This window comes from Notamacropus eugenii, chromosome 2 (genome assembly GCF_028372415.1).
Source record: "Notamacropus eugenii isolate mMacEug1 chromosome 2, mMacEug1.pri_v2, whole genome shotgun sequence".
Lineage (NCBI taxonomy): Eukaryota > Metazoa > Chordata > Mammalia > Diprotodontia > Macropodidae > Notamacropus > Notamacropus eugenii.
The window spans coordinates 261,475,612-261,498,723 of NC_092873.1; the positions used below are offsets into that span (position 1 = coordinate 261,475,612).

The 23,112-nt window shown below is 36.3% G+C and overlaps 1 protein-coding gene across 2 annotated transcripts in view; it reads right to left on the reverse strand.

The window, feature by feature from the left end:
- The window catches only part of RPS6KA2 (ribosomal protein S6 kinase A2), a 434,977-nt gene that overhangs the window by 120,984 nt on the left and 290,881 nt on the right, over positions 1–23,112 (reverse strand). For both annotated transcript variants that reach the window (XM_072643859.1, XM_072643860.1), the window contains exon 3: positions 17,546–17,627. In XM_072643859.1, coding sequence (XP_072499960.1) covers positions 17,546–17,627 — 82 coding nt within the window. The remainder of the gene's footprint in view (positions 1–17,545; positions 17,628–23,112) is intronic.

A 23,112-nucleotide genomic window follows, 5' to 3' on the forward strand; every position in this document is an offset into this window, starting at 1 on the left:
TCCTCCATTTGATTCCCAAACCAGTCACCATGACACCATTAACTTTTAAATGTAAAAAGAAAAAAACCCTCAATGGTAAGACAAATGCAATAAAGATTATAACATTTACTGAATAGAAGGAAAAAACAAGAATAATCAGACATCACACTTATATAAGAAAAGACAAAATCAGGAATAATCAGAACTTCACAGTATTTGGACAGACCTGAGGGAAATTCTTCTACCAATGAACAACAGTGTCTGTAAGGGAGAGGGGGCATAGAATGAAAGAAATCTGACAGGAAGGCAAATGTAGAGAATTCCATGTTCACATGGCCACTCACAACTCTGACTTGTAGAACTGAAGGACCTTGGTCTCTTTGGGAACATTCTGCACCATAAGAAGCTACTTCTCAAACAGTTGATCCCCTTCTGGGCAAAGACTTTTCTTTTCTGCTTTACAGTTGATACATACTGGCAAGCTCTTTTAGTTCACAGATACTCTTAACAGGATGGTGAGAAAGGAATATACTCTTTAAGTGAAAAAAAAGTATCACCATAGCAATTGCTCAGAGACAAACAGTTCTCTTCAGTTATTGAACTATATAGCTCATCAGGCTAGCTGTCTATGTGATGAAGTCACCAGTCAACTCTTTATTCAACAGGATTCTTATTTCTCCAATCAACACCTAGTGAAACAGAGACTTTTCTCCAATAAGCACAGCTCAGAGCAAAACAGGTGTTAAGTCTCTTTCCCCCTTTCAAACCATAGAGGGGAGTAAAGAACAAACAAGAACCCCTGAGAAATTTCCCCTCTCTCAAACTGTGGATGACATTAGAAGGCAATTACCTAGACAGCTCTGTATACAACAGCAGGCTTTAGCTTTCCTCTAATTAGCACGATAGCTAAACAACTCTCTTATCTGCCCCACTCTTTTTCCAGCAGATGAGTAAAGCAATGCTTCTCTTCTAATCAGCAGGCTCCCAGCAAAGCATCTGAGGTGTCAGCTGTCTCATCTGGAAAGCAGCTCTCCCATCACTATGTCTTCTGTCCCTGGCTTCCTGTGATTACTCCTGCGTTCTGTTTACTTGCCTGCTTCTTTTGTCTTCCTCTTCCCCTAGTTTCTTTTCTCCTGCTGGTCTATGGTTTCTTCTCTGGTTTCTCACATCTCTCTTTTTCCCCTCCTAGCTTCTTATATTTTCAATACTTACATTCAATACATTTTCAATGTAATCTGTGTCCATATCATGGAATATAAGCTCCATGAGGGCAGGAAATATGTAATTTTGGTACTCTCAGACCTCAGCATTGAACTTTGTACACAGTAGGTGCTTTTTAATATTTATTGCAATGAAATTAAAGAAGATACTCTTCCTTCTTTTCTCATTATAACTGAATTAGAGTGAATGATGGAATATAGGAATTGTGATATTCCATTTTTTTCTCAAGATCTGTGGATAGCTGAGGTAGAGATATGTCAAAACAGACCTAACTGGAAATTTTGGCAATATGTATTCTTCTGAAAGGGTTTAAAAGCAAGGCACTGGGCTCGGTGAACCCTAAAAATCCTTCTAGATCTAAAATTCTAGGAATCTAAGAAATTCTTCAATCTCTGGCCTTCATGCAGCATGCTTCTTTTCTGCTATTCAACAAGCTAAGGTTATAATATAATGGATTGTTCTGTTAGAAAAGTGAAAAGAGAAAAATTCTAGTGAATTTTGAGCTTCTTTTCTAATAGCAGATCTTAAATATGTGGATAAAAGAGCTTAATTTGAGCCAACACTATATTGGTCTCCAGCCTAAGATGTGCAGGATTGAGGTGATGTGATTTTCATGGTTTACTTTATGCAATAAGGCAAGCTGCTACCTTCTGCACCAGCTGTGACTTTCATCTACCCTTCAGCACAGGTCCCTGATATAATGGCACATTGCAGTGGTCCTCAGTGGATATGACAAATGTAGAAGTAACTATGAGCTTCATTCTAGTGTGAAGGACACATTTTTTTTTGCTAGCAAAACATGAAGGCATTTTGGCAACTCATTTTAGTAGGTATGATGAATCATGTAAATTTAGCTACTAATCATTTTTTTTTCTTTTGAAAGAAGCATGCTCCCTCAATACTAAGTCTTCAGGTGCTGTGGGTCACTTTCCTGAATCCTTCTCGCTGGTCCTGTCATCATTATTCCAGTATTTGTAGATCTAGTCTGATTTTCAGTCATTACATTTTTTTCCCCTGCAGCCAATATCCATTAATTATTAGGAAGGCTGCTAAGTTGCTGATTCACATTCAACTTGCTATTCACTCTGACCCCTTGGTTTTTTCTTTTCTTTTCTATGAAACCAGACATATCAAATAGAATGTGAATTACCAACATAGTTGCTTGATTTTTTTAAAGCAAATATAATAGTGCTTGATAACTGGTTACTGGCCACAAATGCTGTAAATCAGAAAGATATGTCTGGCAATGTAGTGTGTGAGTCACCATTGTCATGTACACTTTGTCCTATACCTAGCACATAGTAGGTATTCAATAAATGCCTATTTGAGAAGGTTGTGACCTACATCTTTTTTGCATTGAGGATAGCCTGAAGATGCAGTTAAATAATGGACTTATGCTTCTTGCCAATAAGACTTTAGAGTTTCTGGAAAGGTTGGTTGGCTAGAATTACACACTTCAACTGGGATCTCTTTAAATAATGTCATGGCAAAATCACAGTTCTGATGAAGCATTTATTTTTCAAGACTTCCTTTCAAAGCTCACAAAAAGGTACTAGAGGCAAAATTGCATCCCATTCAAGATTCATTCTTAGGTTTCTGAATGAAAATTCATTTTCAAAATTATTTTTCAGCTTTAAGAAACTTAAAGTCTCAACAAAAGAATGGCCTTGAATGAGTGGTTCTGTTGTTCAACATCCAAGAATCAAGGCTATATTTAGTTGCTGTTCAGTACTCAAAGTAAACAAAAAGAAGTAAAGCAACATTTAATCAACAAAATATTAATCTCATTTACCATCCCAGCAAAAATAACCATTAAGAGATTTCTCTTTTCTTTCTTCTATAATAAATAATATTAAAGTCTGAAAGTTACTTAGTTGAAACACTTTGGAATTTAGTAGAATGCAAGCTCCAGAGAGTGAGTAATCAATCAGACATTTATTAAGCACCTACTATTTGCCAAGCACTGTGAGAGGCCCATAGGAGACTAAGATAAAAATCAAACAGTTCTACCTTAAAGAACTTACATTCTATTCATAGGCAAAAAACAAAAGAATGAAACAATGTCTGCCTTCAAGAAACTTATATTCAATCAGGGACATAATGTATGCATAATTGAAAGTATATGTTAAATAAATTCATGGTAATTTGGGGACAGGGATATCTGGAGCTGGGGGGATCAAGAGCTGCTTCATGTAGAAAGTGATGTTTGGAAGGAAACAGCTTCTAAAATATAGAGGTTAGGGGAAAACACATTCTAAGCATAGTGGACAGCTAGGTCAAAAGCAGAGAGAGAGGAGATGACATGTTGTTTGAGAAGAATAGTAGAAGTCCAGTTTGGTTGAACTGCCAAATGTGGTAAGACTGGCAATGTATAATAAGATTGGAAAAATATGTTGGGGCTAGATTAGGAAGGAATTTATATTGCAAACAGAGGAGTTCATATTTTGTTCTAGAAGCAATGGAGCCTCTGGAATGTCTTCTACAGTAGAGGAAATAATATGGGTAGATTTAGTAAAGTCAGTTTGTCAATGATGAGAAAGACAGATTAGAGAAGGGGAGACATTTGAGACAGACCAATTAAAAGACTATTGCAATTATGGAGAAGAGGAGAGGAGGATCTGAACTAGGGTGTTGGCTTATGTGAATGGAGAAGAGGGGACTGATGTGAGCTGTGGGGTCTGCAAATTTGGGTGACTGGATGATGGTGTCCTTGAAAGAAATAGGGAAGAGAGGTAGGTTTTGGGGAAAAGATAATGAATTCAGTGTGAGATGTCTACAGGACATCAAATTAGAAATATCCATTAGGGAGTTGGTAATAGGGGACTGGTTCTCAGGAGTGCAACTAGGGTTTGAAGAATAGGTTAGATCTACGAGTCATCTGCATAGAGATAATTAAGAGTATGGGAATTGATGAGGTCACTGAGAAAGAAGTAGAGTGAAGAGATAAAACCATAGGATGAGTCTTGTGGTACACCCACAAAGGAAGAGTCACGTTATGGATGATAATTGAGCAAAGGAGACTGAAACGGAGCAGTTAAAATGGTAGGAAGAAAAACAAGGGTAATCAACATGAAAATAAGAACCTACTAAAACCAAAAACAGAGACGAGAGTTTTCAGGAGGAGAGGGTGATCAACAAAAAACTGCAAGATCAGAAAGGACCAAGATTGAAAAAGAACATTAGATTTGGCAATTAAGAGGTCACTGGAAAGGACAGCTTCAGCTGAGTTATGGAGCTGGAAGCCAGATTGTTTAAAAAGGATTGAGATGACAGGAAATGAAGGCAATAAAGCAGACCGCTTTTTCAAGTAGTTTGGCTGAGAAAGAGAGGACGGAGAAAGCAATTGCTTGTGGGGATGGTAGGTTCTAATTGGGGTTTTTAAGTAAGGAGGAGATGGGTATGTTTAAAGCAGCAGGAAAAGAACATTCGATAGGGGGATATTGATGATTAATGAGAGGGGGGGATGAGTAAGGACAATCTGCTGGAGAAGGTGAAAGGGGATGGGATTGAAGCTGCGAGACTGCCCTAGGCAAGGAGAAGGTCCACCTATTTATCAGAGTTTGGGGCAAAAGAAGAGAAAATAGAGGATGATGTCAAGGAGTGTTGAAAAGAGAAAGGAAGAAGAGGGAACTCAGAGTGTATGCTCCCTGTTTATTCAGTAAAGTATGAGATGAAGTCTTTAGCTAATTCATTATTTCCAATTACAGTTTTATAAATATTATATTTTAGCATGAAACGTTTCACAAATTCATTGTCTGTAGTGGCCGACTACTTTCCTTAAGCTTGCAGATAATGACAAGCAGTTTAAAATCCTTACGGCGAATTATATACATATTATATAAAAGGTATAATATATACATATATATACACATACATACATACATACATATATTGGCATAGTTAATGCTTCTAGCTAACACAAAAAGGTACTTATAGTAAAAATGGTACTTACAGATGGATCTTATTCTTATTCCCAAGAGCTTGACACTATATCCAAATATGCATTTAGACCACAGACAGATTAGGTTATAGTCTTTGAAGTCTCATTCAATTCTGAGATTCTGTGTCAGATGAAAGGGCTAACAAAATACATAGTCAAAATGGCTTGCCACAAACTAAAAGAATAATTTAATGTTGGTTTTTGAGTGAATTATCTTTCATAAGCAATCTCAGTACAAAAAGGTAGAGACAAATATAGTGATACTTGCCATAACAAATTGAGGCTTGAGACCAAATGGGCCTGTGCAAACATTGTGCTCTTTTGGCACAACTATGTAATCGGTACCAAGCATGCTACTTACATTCCTATAATATCATCCTATAAGCTTTGACATTTTTGAGTGGATTTACTGGCAGAGAATAGAAGAAATTTACTTTTTAGGAAAAGGGTGAAGTTTTCTGGAGGAAAGGGTTTCTATTGATTTAGTAAAGACTCCCAGTTTACCTAATGCACTTCCACAGTTTCTCCCCAGCTATAATCATCAATGAACATTTGTGACTTGACTTTTAACTGACCAGTAATAACTCAGACAGCAGAAGAGGAGAAGTTTTACCAGAAAAATTACCATCCCCTACCATTTTACTTAGCACAGGCTAGCTCTCACCTTGTAGCTATAAAGTTGTCAGCCTGGTGCAGTGGAAAATTAGCTGGGCTTGGAGTCAGAAGGCCTGGGTTCAAAACCAATGCTGCCATTTAGTTCCTCTGTAATCTCAGGCAAGTCAGTTTACCTCAGCGGGCCTGGGCTAAAGGATAGCCAGGTCCCTTCTAGCTCTAAGAAATTTGTGACTCTCAGAAAAAAAATGTTGTTAGAATGAAAGATAATTGAAAATGAAAACAATACAAATAAAACCCTATTATAAAGAATACTAATACACGTAATAAAGTATATTTCCTGTTTACATGGATGGCTCATAGAAATAATTCTTCATTGATTTGATTATAGGAAACTTCATATACCTAGTAATCCTGTAAAATAAATATTTTCTCTAAGCCCCATCCATGAAGGAGTATTTCTCTTTCATCTTGCCTTTTATTCAGTTCAATTTAGGATGTATTAAGTGTCTAATATATGCCTGGTACTAGGTAAAGCGAGGCAGCTAAGTGGCTCAGTGGATAGAGCCCTGGGTCTAGACTTAGGAAGACTTGAGTTTAAATTCAGCTTCAGATACTTGTTAGCTGTGAGACCCTGGGCAAGTCATTTAACTTCTGTTTGCTTAAATCCACTGGAGAAGGAAATGTCAAACCACTCTACAATCTTTGCCAAGATAACTGTCTATATGAGGTTCCATAGGGTCATGAAGAGTCAGATGCAGAAGTTCATTCTTCATAACACTGCTGTGTGTTATTCAGGGCTTGGTAGATTAGGAAATTGAAGCTTGAAAAGGTTTAGTATTGTGTCCACAAATACAGAGCTAGTCGGTATCTGAGGCTGGAGGATAACCAGGTTCTCTTGACGTAAGTCTAATGCTTTATTTAATTTACCATGTTAACCATCAAATGAATAGCTTGCTAAGAAGATTGTGTCAAAGAATCGGACTACCTTGGCTTAATATATACGAATAAGAAGCTCTTGGCCAGGAATAGATTACATCTAAAAGAAAATATTTGCCTAAAGATTTATAGACTAAATCAAGAGGTTTTTAAATGAACAGAAGTGAGGATAAATCTCCCACATATATGCACTAAACCAAATGTTATTTTTTAATTTAATTTTTTGTTCTATTTTAAGGTCAGAACTATCCTCATTTTCTCCCTCTCCACACTAGAAAATGCTACCATTTGACAAAAATATTTAAATACATATAACACCATACTATGTATACTTCTATTTATCAGTTCTTTCTCTAAAAGTGGATGGTATCTTTCTTTATAGGTCTTTTGTAGCTGAGTTGAGTATTTATACCACTCAGAATATCTTGGTCATTCACAGCTGCTTTTTGAACAATATTGCTATCACTGTATATAAAGTTTTCTTGGTGCTTATATTTCACTCTTTATTATTTCATGCAAGTCTTTCCATGTTTTTCTAAAATTAAACCAGCTCATCATTTCTTACAGCACAGTTGTATTCCATCACAATCATGCCACAACTTGTTTAGCCATTCCCCAATGGATGGCATCCCTTCAATTTCCAATTCTTTCAAAGAAAGCTTCTAGAAATATTTTAAACCATATAAGATCTTTTCGTTTTTCCCTAATCATCTTTGGAAACAGACATAGTGGTATTGTTGGGCCAAAGGGTATAGGCAGAGCAATAGCTCTTTTGAGCCAGATTGCTCCTTAAAATGGTTGGATCATTTCACAATTTCACCAACAATGTATTAGTGTTCCAATTTTTCCATATCCCCTCCAACATTTGTCATTTTCCCCTTCTGTTACTTTAGCCAGTCTGAGAGGTGTGAGGTAACATTTCAAAGCTGTTTCAATTTGCAATTCTCTAATGAATAATGATTTAGAGAATTTTTCATGTGACGATGTATAGTTTTGATTTCTTCATAAAAAACTACCTGTTCCTATCCTTTGACCATTTATCCATTGGAGAGCAAATGTTATTGATAATAAGGATAACATAGGAAGAAATTAGAAGAGAGGTGCAGTAATTCACAGAAGATGCTAACCAAAAAAAAAAAAAAAAAGGAAAGGCAGTACCAGTATTCATGATCTTAGATGACTTTACATACATGTATAATTCATTCATAAAGTGAATTAGAAATCTCATCATGTCACCAAGAGATAAATTCAACCTCATGACTACTACTGAGATTTGGTGGAATGAGATTCATGACCATAATATGGAAGTAAATCATTATACTTTTTTTCCCAAAAAGAACAGATTAAACTTTTTTAAACAAATGGTTCTGAGTAATATCTTATATAAAGACAAAGTTACTGTGAGAACCACAAATCAGAGGGGAAAGTGTGGCAAAAAAATCTTTTAGTGAAGATTAATGTATGAAGAAACAGGAGATAAATATATACAGGGTGTCCCAAAAATCTTTGTGCAATTTTAAGCTACTAAACTTAAAAGTTTTAATAAAATTAAATTTAGTAAAATTAAAGCTATGTAAGATATTAAAGCTTAAAACTGCACGAAGACTTTTGAGACACTGTATTATGATACTTACTGAGCACCAATTCAGAAAGAGAAAATGGATGATGAATTCAAATCATAATTCTGATAGTGATGTATGATATATGGCTGTAATGGGAAACTTTAGCCATTTGAACTTCTGAAGCTTTGTCTCTGCTAAAACAAAGCATCTTAGGTTGCTTTTCCTTGACAATGATTTCATTCACTAAATTATGAAGGAAATGAAGGAAGCAGCTCTTCTACATCTGATTCTTACTAATAAAGAGGGCCTTATTTCAGAAGAAACCGGTGATTCTGTCTAATTCAGAAACTTTTTTCACTTGCTCCAGAGAAGTGGAATAAAAGCAAAGCCCTTCCCACAAGAATTGGAAAGTCATTTCACCTTGTTCTCATCTCTTCCCAAGCCTTTTATTCTACCAAGGATAATACTTTGTGAGGACTCAGAGTTTTGACTTTATCGTATATGCTAAGAATTCAGCCTCTGGTAGTCAATGAGAGTGCTTTGCTTAAGACTTAATCTTATCACATAATTCTGTGAGCAGTGTGCTCAGACTTTATGAATTAGTAATTAAAATGTAGGAATTCTACATGAGCTGTCTGACAAAGGATGGAAATAAAACTTCAATTCCCAGGTTAATCGAATTATGCTTCTTTAAAAGTTAAGATCATGCGCTGACCCAACCATTCTGGAGAGCAATTTGGAACTATGCCCAAAGGGCTACAAAAATGTGCATACCCTTTGACCCAGCAATATCACTTTTAGGACTATATCCCAAAGAGATCACAGAAGTGGGAAAGGGTCCTACATGTACAGAAATATTTATAGCAGCTCTCTTTGTGGTTGCCCAAAACTGGAAATCAAGGGGATGCCCATCAACTGGGGAATGGCTGAACAAGTGGTATATGAATGTAATGGAATACTATTGTGCTATAAGAAATGATGAACAGGAAGATTTCAGAGAGGCCTGGAAGGACTTAAATGAACTGATGCTGAGCGAAAGGAGCAGAACCAGGAGAATTTTGTACACAGCAACAACCACAGTGTGTGATGAATTTTCCTGACAGACTCAGTCCTTCACAGCAATGCAAGGACCTAAAAAATTCCCAATGGACTCTTGAGGCAAAATGCCTTCTACATCCAGAGAAAGAACTATGGAATTAGAATGCAGAATGAAGCAGAGTATTTTCTCTTGTGTTATGTTTTGTTTTGTTTTATGTTTTCTCCCATTTATTTTAATTCTTCTATGAAACATGACTAAGGTAAAAATGTATTTAATAGGAATGCATGTGTAGAACTTAGATTGTATACCATCTCAGGGAGGAAGAGGGGAGAGAAGGGAGAAAGAGGAGGACGAACGAGGGGAAAAATCTAAGATATATGGAAGTGATTTTAGAAAACTGAAAACAAATAAAATAATTTTAAAAAGTTAAGCTTGGAAATAAATGATATATTTGCATTTTATGTTCATCTTCTGGTATTTTTATTGCCTTGCCGAGAAAGAAGAATGGGAGTTTTTTTTTTTGTTCTTTAATCTAATTGGAATTTAGAATATTGAGTTAACTCTAAATTAAGATGAAATCTTTGTGAAAACTTGACAAAGTGAGGCATGGATGTTTTTGGTGAAGCTTGAGTGTAGGAACAGGTAATTCAAAACTCATGTCAAAATGGCTGCACAATGTGTTTCTCTTAAGACAATTTTTTTTTCTGTGGGTTTCACACCTATATAGATTTAAACTTTGGAAGCTAACTCCACTCATCTCCATTAGCCATCTTCCCCAAAGTCTTGAGACTCTCTTACCCCTAAAAGACTAAAGTAATGGCAGGTGAATGTTCATTCAGGTTTAAGAAACACTGGCAATAACTAAATATTTTTTAAAATAAAATAAAAAAGACAATTACACAGTGGATATAGTACTGATCCTGAAGTTAGGAAAACCTGAGTTCAAATCCAGTTTCAGACACTTACTGGTTGTGTAACCTTGGATAAGTCACATAGCTTCTATCTGCCTCAATTTCCCCATCTGTAAAATGGTAATAATAATAATAGTATCACCCTCCCAGGGTTGTTGCAAGGTTAAAATGATTAAATGCTTTACAAATCTCAAGGCACTTTATAAATATTAGCTATTATTATTAAGAGATGATGCAGTAACTGAAACCAAAGAGGTAAGTCACTTGCCCAAGGTAATACAGTTAGTACATAGTAGAAATAGATTTTGAACTTAGGTCCAGTGACTCCAAATTCAGCTTTTTCAATACCATGCTGTTTTTCTATCATATGAGGACTTGGGATAAGACTGAAGATGGTGTGCCGCTATTGTGCTTGAAAACAGTTTGAAAAACTAGAAATAAAGACATCGACAGAGGAAATATGAGGAATTTAAACAGACAGGTTATTTTTGGAAAGTCAAATGAAAAAAGCAGCTTCTTAAAGACTTAATTTTAAAACTCCAGATTGTTTCTCTAAAAACATTGATGATTATCATGTGTGCCAAAGTGAAAATTGTTGTCAGCGGGATTCCATAGAACTTTTGGCACAAAGGATAATAGCTTGTGACAGCTCCATTTTATCTTTAAATGAGTTTAGAATTGTTACTTTCCTGCCCCCTCCTTTTTAAATGGATGGTGAATCTTTCCTAAAGGAAATGTCAAATGCTTGAGGACAGCTGGAAGTGGGGCACTCATGGATAGTGCTCCCCCTCCTTTCTTTCCCCTAGCATTCTCCCCACCTGCCAATAATGTGACTTTGCCTATTACTCAGTTCCTTGAGGAATGTTTTAAATTGACCAGCTTCCTTGAGGTTGTAAAGTCCATGTTTTCATTACTCAGTATTGGATTGTAAGAGGTAAAAATGTCTTTGTAATGGATTCCAGAGGATGCAGATTGTTATATTGTAACAGAACATAATTGTTATGTTATAATGGAATGCAATTGTTATGTTGTAATTTTGTTAGGATGAATGAGTTGCCAGAAAACCTGTTCTCCTGTAATAGGATATGGACTAACATCTAGCTTCTCTGCAGTTAATTAGCAAGAGAAAAGAACTTTGGATGGAATCAGAGATGTTACAAACACACCTTTACCCCTAAACCCGTATATCTCAAAGCTCATCTAGCTTTTGTGGGAAATTTGTGAGTTGAAATGTTTTAGATAGTTGGGGTATTTGAGCTGCAAAGGTGAGAGGGAGTTGGCAGGATAATGATCACCTTAAAAAAGTTACCTGAATAAGAACCCCTGGGAGAAAATGAATTGGTAGGGACTTCTTCATCCTCTTTCTCCTGGTCACCATAAAGGTTCAGATAGAAATGAAGATGAAGGCAGTGTAGACCAATCACCCGATTTTACAGATGAGAAAACTGAGGTCCAAAGAGATTGAGTGACTTGCACAAGATAAGACAAGGATTAAATGACAAAATCTTAGCCTCCATTCCCTCCCTATAATCATATGAGCAAAAGTCACCCTCTGGGAGATAAGTTCATCATTATTCTGAAATACTGACATCAACATCTTCCTTTTTTTTCCCCTTGTTGATTATAAAGATGCTTAAGGTTTTCCAGCCTAAAAACAACACAAAACAAAACACTTTCCCTCAAGTTATGATCATTTCTCTACTTTTCCTTTTCTACAGAACTTCTGAAAATCATACATAAGATCCCCACCTTAATCTCTTACCTCATTCATGCCACCATACCTGGTGGTCTATTATCATTAGATGCATTGCTATGCTGAAACTCCTTTCTCAGATCAATAACGTGTGCTTTCTCTCTCTCTGTCTCATTAAACTCACTGGTTTCCTTTGACTTTTCTACAGCTTTAACTCTGTTGTCTTTTTCCTTTCCCTTGATACTCTTATCTCTCATTTGACACTTCTCTTTCCTGCTTCTCCTATTTTCTGTCTATACCTTTTCAATTCCACTGATTCACTATTCTCAAAGTCACTCCAATAACCTTCAGCCATTTTTTCCCTCGTCTTTAGTCTCTCAAGAAATTTCATCTACTTCAGGACTCATATATGACCTCTCTGCGGATGACTGCCAAATGTACTGATCCAAACCCAATGTGTCTTCTAAGATCATAGTTTTCTGAGCTAGGAACTGACCTTGGAGGCCATCTAACCCCCTCATTTTACAGATAAGGAAACTGAGGCTTAGAGAAGGGACACATTCAAATTCACTCACATAGCCATGATTCAAACCCATATTTCTTGACTCCAAATTCAGCAGCCCTTCTGCTCTGAAATACTGCTCCTCCTTATCTCAACTAAGCTACCTCTTGGACACCTCTTACCTGATAGTTCCACCACTACCTCACAATAAATGTCCAAAACTAAACTCATCAGCTCCTCTCCCCAACCTGACACTCCTCTAAACTTTCCTGTTTCCAATGATGGCACCACAAAACTTTCAATCACCCAAGATGCAAACCTGAGTCATCTTTTATTCTTTTTTTCTCTCACACCTGTCATATTACCAGTTGCCAAGTTCTGTTGATCCTGCCTCTAAAAATGTCTCACATCTCTGCTCTGGTTCCACTCCCATTTCTACCACCCTAGTTGATCACCTCTTGTCTAGACTTATAATAGCCTCCAACTAGCGTAAGACTCTCCTCCCAGAAATACGCTTCTGTTACATATACTGAATAAATATGAATTTGCAATCTTCTATCTCTGACTATATCTTGACAGATTTTGTACAGTAATTTACAATCTACAGGTCTTTCTTTGAAAACAGGATTGTAAGTTTAATAAGCATGCATAATTACAAATTGTTCCTATTGAAGAAATTTTTATGAAAAGCCAGATCTGCAAATTGGTTCCTCAGAATGAGAATTAGCCCCATCAGATAGCTGTACCACGTTAGTCAGCTGTAACCGTTTCTAATGTTAAATCACACACAGAACTCAGACACAGACATCACAGTTAGGCAAAGAAGGGAAATGAATAGGGCTAGAATTTATGATAGGGAGAAGACATATACTACATATTGAGGTTAGAAGCAGAGGATGCAGCTTGCAATGAAAAGGCCTGTGGATTCACCAATCCTGGGTTCAAATCTCACCTCAGAAGCTACGCACCTGTGTAAGCAAGTAGCATCATGTCATTGGGCTTCAGTTTTTTTCTCAATGAAGAGCTTGGACAAAATAGTCCAAGGGACTTTCCAACTCTCTAATTATGATCCTTAGCATGTTGATATCACCTTTCTTTTCCTCTTTTTACTTGCAAACATAGTCCTAAGGTATGGCAAAGAAATAAAAATACTATTCTCTGGGCTACATCAGGCTATGCTTGCTAGGGTGCTTTGCAGCATCTATTTAGGCAAAAAAAAAAAAATTAGCAAGAGTTTTTGAGCCTCTTTGCCCTCAGGAGGGAGGTAGGTCAGATATCCTCTGAGGCCTTCTCCAAGGTAAAAAAAACACGAACAAAAATGGCCCTTTCCACAGTGTAAGGCTCTAGTAAGAGAAAGCAAGAGGAAAGAAAGAAGGGGGGAAAATACAGTTATCCCTTCCACACCATGACTTTCCCCACTGTGGTTTTGACATATAGCAGATTGGCATAGGAAATTAAATGGGAATTTGGGGGGAGTTTTGCAGAAACTGCAGATGACACAGAAAAAGTTTAGAAATTCAGAAATACATAAAATATAAGCATAGTGGTGTATAATATCAACATATTTTATCTTTTAATACCATAATAATTCATACTTCTTCTCTGGTATGAAAGAAGGGCCAAAAAATTTTACAGAGATTTTCCAGATCTCAGGGGTACCATGCCCCTAAGCCCCATAACATGGAAGGGATAACTGTACTCTTCAGGATAAATACATCTTTCAAACTGAAGAAAATGTAGATATCATTTTCGTGCCTTCATTCCCCTTGGTTAAGATATATGTTTTAGCCTCTCTCTTTTAGTCTGGTTGGCTTTACAATCATTTGTTTCTTCTGTCTGTAGGTATAATAGATGGCTGCACAAAAGATCATTATAGAACACTTAGGTCCCTTTTTAAATCATCAGATTATTTTACTATGTAAATGTAGCATGAGGGTGGGGTGAGAGAAGGGAGAAAGGGAACAAGCCTGGATTTATTCTTCTAAGTTTTCAATCACATGACTACAGGTTGACTTTGCATAGTGTTTCCGGGTCTAGTTTCTTTTAATCTCGTTCTCATCCCAGGTAAAGTTTGACTCCAGAATTGTGAATTCATGCCATGTGTGCTCATACATAAGCATTGTTATATTTGAAGGATACAGTAGTCAGGTCTATGGTCAAACAAATGAAGGCTACCCCTTTAAAGGCAGTAAAAACACCTGCTATCCCCTATATTATGCTTCTTCTACAGTCTTTCCCACTACTCTAATACATCCACTCAGAGCCATTAAAATGTCTTCCATCAGTCTCTCACAAGTGCTGTGCAGCCTACTAATGTTCGTCTTCCTGAATCCACATTTTCTCTTTATCCTATATGCCATGCTGTTGCTCAAGGGATGTTCTTAATGTATCATCTTCATCATGTCACCCTCTATTCCAAAATTATTTGTGGTTTGCTGCTACCCACAGTCAATCTGGCTCCAGCCTAATTGCCCAGCTTTACCTCTGACTACTCTCCCTCATGTGTTCTAAATTTAAGGTAAACTGGGCTATTCATGGTCCTCCATTCTCATCCTGCCCTTTCTTGTACCTGACTGACCCCATCCCCTCTCCATCTATTGAAATCCCTTCTTTCAAAGCACAGCTTTGAACTGCCATTCAGTCTTTCCTCAACCCCACCTCCAGGTGAAAGTGACTTCTTCCCAACCAGATTTCTCATAGCACCATTCATGACAATCCACTGTCCCTTCACATTCTCCCTTACCTTTTTTTGAGTACATTTCATTTTTCCCTCTCCCAGTAGATCGTACCTTCTTGAAGGCAGAAATGATCATTTCTCACTTTTGTATGTACTTCACATACTGTATTGTTATTGTTCAACATATATCTTAAAGTGCTAGGGTGAGCTCCTATTGTCATTACTATATAGAGCTCTCTTCTGAAGCCCCCTACCTTCATTTGGTAGCCATGAGGGCAAGCATCATATGGGCATCTAAAGTTTTTAGTTCCTTTGCCCAGACCTTTATAATCTTGAGATGTCCTTTCTAGGTTATTTCTGATAGTATCATTCTCTCCCAAATGAATCACTAGATAGTTATTGGATTGGTTGTTCATTCTGAGAAGTCTCAGGACATTTTCTTGCTCCTGAAAAGCAGCATGTCCTCTGATTATTTATGTCGTGTTGGCATATGGCTGCCTCAGTAGCCCTTGGCAAGTGTTGTCAACCACAGGTCTTATCCCTTCTTTATGACTGTAATGCTAATGAGAGTTAAAGATTGTTCCTACCCATTAATAGGTCTGCTCATTAAGGGAAGTTTGATTAGGAGAGATTTTTTTTGTTGGAAGACCTACACTTTTTCTTAATTTGTAATGAGGCATTGGTTCTCAAGGGTTGTGATGCCCTCTGGCTCTGAAATGTGTATAAATACTCTGAGGTAAGATTTTACTTTGGGGCTTACTCATTGGAAGTGTTTGTTTGACCAGATGAGACTCTGGGTAGCCACTAAGGAGCCTCCTGACTTTGAGACAGTTGGACCTGTGATGTATGTATTGCTTACAGTTGGAAGCCCTGTCTGTTGGTTGATCTTTGTTTCTCTGTTTGTATTTTCTCTGAAGTTCAGGGTGCTGACTTTTCCCCCTGAACTAAGTAAATGATATATGTGCTTGATTAAAGAGATTGTTTACCCCTCAAAAGTTGCTTTCCTTTTAGAAAAGCAGATTTAAGAACCTGTACAGTGGGCCCTACTGTGTATGCTGGGGTCTTTGCTGTTACAATGACCAGTATTTGATCTTTTTTCTTTATAGAGCACTTGAAGCTGTTTCCTCTTTGGAGGCTACACTTCTACTTTCTGTAGGAAGAACCTTGAGCCTATTGGGTAGTTCCAACAGTTCAGTTGCCTTTCTTCCCTTCATTTTCTATGTCATTTTCTACTACCTTCCAAACTTCTGACACAGGTTTGTATTCTGTTTTGTCTCCTTGCTTTTTCTACAGTTACCTGGGAGGACTAATTTCTAAGGTATATTTGATTTGCGCTCAACAGATTTCTGTCAATGCCCTACTACAAAAAGTACTATGTGACAAAAATCTCCAGAAAACAACTTCCTCCAGAGGTGTTATTGAAACACACCATCCTTGGTAAGGAAGAAGACAAACTACAGATGTTGAATGTCACATTTTCCCTGAGATGTGAATACTGTGGTAGCTGGTTTTGCTCAATTATCTTTCTTTGTTACAAGAAAGAATTCTATAGAGTTCTAGGGTATATTGGGAAATGACCATTGTCAGGAATAAAATAACCTGAAGGAAAAAAAAATGAAATACAGCTTTCAGAAACTTCTTTCCTTTTCCTTTCTTTCCTCTCCTTTTACCACTTCTCTGAAATTAGAGGCTGTCTACTTATATGCCGCTACTTCCCTGTGGAACCATCTATTATTCTGCTCCCCTGACTAAGGCATGCTTTTATAGGAGACTTTCCCTTTTGGGGAAATGTCCTTAATTTAGTGGTAAGGTCCTTCAGGGCACAGAGCAAATCTTATTCTACTGTGGAGTACTGACAGGCCTAACAGTGTCTTGAAAATTGTAGATATTCGGTGAATGTCTGGTGATAGAGTAAACAGAGGGATTTCAGCTAATAAAACATTCTTGTTTTCTTCTTTTTTCTGAATGCTAATATATTCAAACAAAGAGGGAATAAATCTGAATTAAAAGTTGTTGAGTTACATTTCTAGAACATGGAAACAGGCATTAGAAAGGAGAATAACAGAACTTGAAACCCATTTCATTATACACTGAGCAAGCCACTGATGTGTGATGGTTAGATTGCTTTATGGTACCTCATACAACCACAACTTGCCTTTTGTCCCCCCTGAGTTTTGCTCATTCTAAAGACGCTACTTTATAGCTAAACATAAGGGGACAAGATGAGGGGGCTTCGTACAAAATGTTTCCTGAAGATGGCTGAAATGACTAGAAAATATTCTCGGTATCCACAAACTTGTTTTTAATACTGCATACTCCCAGTCAGGGGCAGCATGCCAGAAAAGTATATACTGCTTTAGTGACTGTGGCTGGAAGTTTCCAAAGGTGTACTTCCCACAGAAAACAAGCAAAGTAGAATTCACAGCAGTAAACAATTTAATATATCACTTCATTTTTTCAGTATTGTTACCTTTTAATGTAGCTTTCTTAAGAACCTTCATGGCATAAAGCTGTCCAGCATCTGAACCCTTGATTTTCCTTACAAGAAACACCTAAGGAGGAAAAAAAACAACTCAATAAAGAAGGTATGCATACATTGAAAAGAAAGAATAAGTTGAAAAAAGAAACATTCTCCTCCAGTCTAGCAAGAAAGAAAGGATTGGATTTAGTAGCAAATTATTTAGGATTAATGAGAAAAATATTGAGTGATATTCTAATTGTATCATTGTTTTAAATACAGTGACTCATAATGCCACCTACTGCTTACACACTGTGGTTTTAGCACAGAGCTTAATTTATTTTGATTTTTTAAATTTAAAAACGGATATTGAGTCAGTCAGTCAATGACTACTTGTATACTACAGTGTGCCAAGCACTCTGTTAAGCACTAGAAACAAAAGGAAAGGTAAAAAAAAAAAAAAGCCAAAAAAAACCCCACTCCCAAAACAAAAATAGTTCCTGCCCTCACAGAGCTCACAGTCTAATAGGAGACAGTATGCAAACAACTATATACAAAAAAGATGGATACAGGTTAAATTGGAGTTAAGAAGCAAGAAGGCACTAGGATTAAAAAGGACTGAGAAAGACTTCTTATAAAAGGTGGAATTTCAGCTGAGACTTGAAAGAATCCTGGGACAGAGATGAGGAAGGACAGGATTCTAGACATTGGGGGCATCTAACGAAAATGCCCAGAGTTTGCAGATGGACTGTCTTTTGCAGGGTCGAAAATGAATGGTTCTGGTATGACAAAAATCCTGAGAAACAGAGTTTGAGGGTTGGGAGGGACCTCGGTTGCCATTTAGCCCCCCAGAAAGAATCCCTACCATAACATATCCAACAAGTGATCATCCAACCATTTCTTGAAAACTTCCAATGAAAGGAAGCCCACTACATCCCGAGGCAGCCCATTCCATTTTGGGGTAGCTCTTTTTGTTAGGAAGTTTTTTCCTGTCATTGTCTGAATTTACCTCTTTGGAACTTTTACCTTTTGCTCTTGGTCTGTTCTGTGGGACCCAGCAGAACAAATCTAATCTCTTTTCTACATTAGAACCCTTCAGATACTTGAAGACAGCTATCATGTCATGGCTAAATAAAGCATAGGATATGAATGGAATGGAATACTGTTGTGCCATAAGAAATGATGAAAGGGATAGCTTTAGAGAAACCTTAGAAGCCTTAAACTGTGAAATAAGCAGATTCAGGAAAACAATTTAAATGCTAAGAACCTTATAAAAATGAACAACTTTTAAACACTTAAGAATTCTGATTAATGAAATGACCCATCATGATTACAGGCAACTGATGATGAAGAATAGTGTCCACCTCTTCAGAGAGCTAATACGCAGAAAGAATTTGAACACAGATAATATGGGAATTCATCTTTCTTAATTATATATATGTTACAAGGCCTGTATTTTTCTTTTCTTTTAGTGGTTGGGAGAGAAAACAAAAGGTTGTTAAAGAAAAATTCAGGGGAGTGATAGTGATGCAAAAAATGAACAAAGAAAATCTTATCAATGATATATTTGAAAAAACATATAAAAAAGAGTCCAAAAAAGTGCAGAAAGGGACACTGACCATCAGGTCATTGTTGGTACTATTGTGTTAAATTTATTATATAATTAAACTTTGCAATCCCTTTTTTTCTCCTATAGTGTCTTTTTTTTAACCTTGTATATGAAAATGTTCAGATTTGTTTATATTTCTAAAGTTCATAATAAAAAAGACATTCTTTTTAAAACAAGTGGGGCCTTCTGTGCAAAACTTGAAAAGCATAAAAGGGCAATAAAAACCATAATCCCACAAATGGAGTTGACAGTAATAACATTCTTTCACATTATCAGACCTATGGTATATCACCACCCATTCATGTTATATTTTGGATTTCTTTCTTCTCTTGCCTCTTCTCTCTTATTTGTATAATTTGGAAATAAAACCCTGGGCAGTGAAAACTGTTTTGAAACCTCACTGAGCAATTTTAGTAAAAATAACCATTCAATCTTTAGCATCTAATAAAGGCAACTTTTGATAGACTTGCGCATTTCAATATTAGAATTGTCATTTCAGTAACTCAGAATGCCACAATACAAGGGAATTAGGCAATTAGTGAAATGCACAATATTAAGCAGTCAAGGTTATATGCTATATCATCTTAAAATGTACCACACACTGAAATGTATAATTAAAATAAGCAAAATTACCAACTACAAAATTACACAAGTCTAGCTACTCTTCAACTATTTCTCAGTAATGGGAGACTGCTGTTGATCTGTGGTCTCCTCCAAAACCAATGAGTCAAATGGGAATCCTATGTTGTTTTAGAAGACATTAACATAATTACCATCTCCTCTAAAAGAGATCAGCTTAGAGAAAGCAAACCTTCATATTGCACTAATTAAGCAGAATGAGGAAACTGATTGTGATCTGCCTTCCCTCAGAATAGAAAATATTTCCTGCATATATATGTCATTTGAAGAGCACTAAAAGACTACCTGACCCCCGAATATTCCTCAACTGAAGTAATACCATTAAAGGTCACTCTCGTAAGAATACGGGTCTTTTCCCAACTGATAAATACTTAAACGATATGAACAGGCAATTTTTAGATAAAGAAATCAAAACAATTTTAGTCATATGAAAAAGTATTCTAAATCATTACTGATTAGGGAAATGCAAATTAAAGCATTCTTGAGATATCATTTTATATCTATCAGACTGGCTAAAATGACTGATTGGAGGGGATATAGAAAAATTGGGACACTGATTCATTGTTGGTAGAATTGTGAACTGATCCAGACATTTTAGAGAGCAATCTGGAAATATGCCCAAAGAGTTATTAAACTGCTTATATCCTTTGACCCAGCAATACCACTACTAGATCTATTTCCAAAGATGATTAGGAGAAAGGAAAAGAATCTATATGTTCTAAAATCTTTGTAGCAGCTCTCTTTGTGGTGTCAAGGAACTTGAAACTGAGGGGAAGTCCATTAATGGGGGATGGCTGAACAAGTTCTGGTATATGATTGTGATAGAATACTGAAGTGCTATAAAAAAAATGAACTGGTTGATTTTAGAGAAACATGGATAGACTTGCATGAAATAATGATGAGTAAAATGACCAGACCCAAGAGAACACTGTATAAAGAGAAATATTGTTTTAAGAATAATTTAATGTAAGTCATTTCATATTATAAATAACCCAATTAACTACAAAGGACATTTGAAGGAAGACATTATCTACATCCAGAGAAAGAACTGATAAATAGATGTATAGTATGATTATATATGTGTGTATACACACAGAGACACACACATATTTGTGTCTAATGGTAGCCATCTCTAGGGCAGGGAGGGGGAGGAGGAAGAAAAAAGGAAAAGAAAAAAATGTACATGATAATTTTATTATATATTTTAAAGGAATAGGAAGCTGTATATATAACTGATCTGCAGTTTCATATGCAATCATCTTTTTAAAAATTATACTGTTATTTAAATGCTTATTTTATTTCATAAATTAAAAATAAAATAAATGGAAATTAAAAAAATTATTCTATCTTTTTAAGAGTTGTTCCTTACATCCTTGTTTAAAAGCAAACATGTAGGGGAAAGGACAATGGATCTGGGGAAGGGAATATCTTCCTGGATTATTCTGGATCACCTGATCTCTCTGTCCTCTAAACTCCCAAAGGACGTATTATTTGGGCAATTCATTTTCATATTTAATCACATAATACCTTCATATACTAGGATACAACAGAAGGAGCAATAGATTTGACATTGGTCCTCCCAGAACCTATAGATTCAAATACTAACTTTTGTCTCTTACTATCTAAGTAACTTAACATAAATGGTCTAAGCTTTTTGAGTTCTACTTCTATATTCTATAAAATGGGTTATTAAGGGTTATATTATCTGCTCAATATATTGTCAGAAAAGGACTTTGTAAACTTTAACTTTTGTTAAAAACCTTAATTTTGTAAACTTATACCCTACAAACCACTTCATTGTTATTACTTCATGTATGGATGTTCTGTCTTTTTAACTAGGTTAGCTCTTTAAGGACAGAGGCAGAACTTCACTTCTTGTTTAATCCCCACAGTGTCTAGCGTGGTTCTGAGCACATAACAGACCCTCCATAAACGTCAGTTGAATTAACTCTCTTTTGTTCCTAATATGGCCATGCATAGCTATGTTGTGCCTCCTAATGTTTTCACCAGCTCATATCCTGTTCCTTTCTGACTTGGGCTCCAGAGATTGGCAAGAGAGTATAAATGCTGAACACAAAAAGAAAGTCATTGATTTGGGACCAAGTGATTAAAAAAAAATACAGCTTTCAGAGAATAGAGACATAGAGTGATACAAATAAAAATAGAAAAACCCAGAAAGGACACAACTGTAACCCAAAGAAAGTAGCAATAACAATAACAATAGCTCATGATTTTGTAGGGCAGGTAGGTGGCACAGTGGATAGAGTGCTGGACCTGGAGACAGGAAGACCTGAGTTCAGATGTGACCTCAAACACTAGCTGTGTGACCCTGGGCAAGTCACCTAACCCTACTTGTCTAAGTTTTCTCATTTGTCGAATGAGCTGGAGAAGGAAATGGCAAACCACTCCAGTATCTTTGCCAAAAAGAGGTCATGAAGAGTTGGATGCTACTGAGAAACTTACAACATTTATGTAGCATTTTAAGGTTTACAAAGCATTTTACAAGCCTTATTTCATTTAATCCTCATAACAACCCTAGGAGTAGGTGCTACTATTTTTCCTATTTTACGAATAACTTGCTTAGGATCCTGTATCTGAAACAGGATTTGAACTCAGGTCTTTGCAGATCACACAGGATTAAAATTACAAGTGCGCATCAGTTTACCCAATAATTATAGCTAGTCATATATAATACATATATTTAGAATTGAAACTATATCATTATTGTGGTTCAGACCTGTGATTTTATCAGTGTAAGAAGTTGCTTGCCTAGTAAACTCCCCAAAGTGATACATATAAGCAACTCATCTGTAACCTATAACCTAGAGAATTGCCTCAAGCACAGAAACGTAGAGTGATTTGCCAGTGGTCACACTGCTAGAGTACAAGGGAGGGAACACTTGAACCCAGGTCTTCCTGATTCAAGGCAAGTCCTCTGTTCACTAGCTATGTTGTTTCTCAAAATGAAGTATCTGTTCCCTTTAATTTACATTAAACATACAGGGATGCTTTAAAAACATTTCTAACTAATGGTTAGTAGGAAATTTCTCTTCCCCAAACAACTTTTTTGTTCAGCTCTGTTAAATAGTGAATGACTAAAAAAAAAAAAATCAACAAATGAACAGAAAGATCCTTCCACACATAATTCATATTAATTAAATTCAACAAGGATTTAAGTACCAATTACGTACTAGGTTTGTTAGAAATACAAAACAAAAACTCAGAATTGCCTCTGTCTTAAAGAGTTTATCTGCTACTAATAAATAAACTGATAAATAAACATGCCATATAAGCAAAAATAAATATGTAGAATTGAGGAGAGAGAGCATTA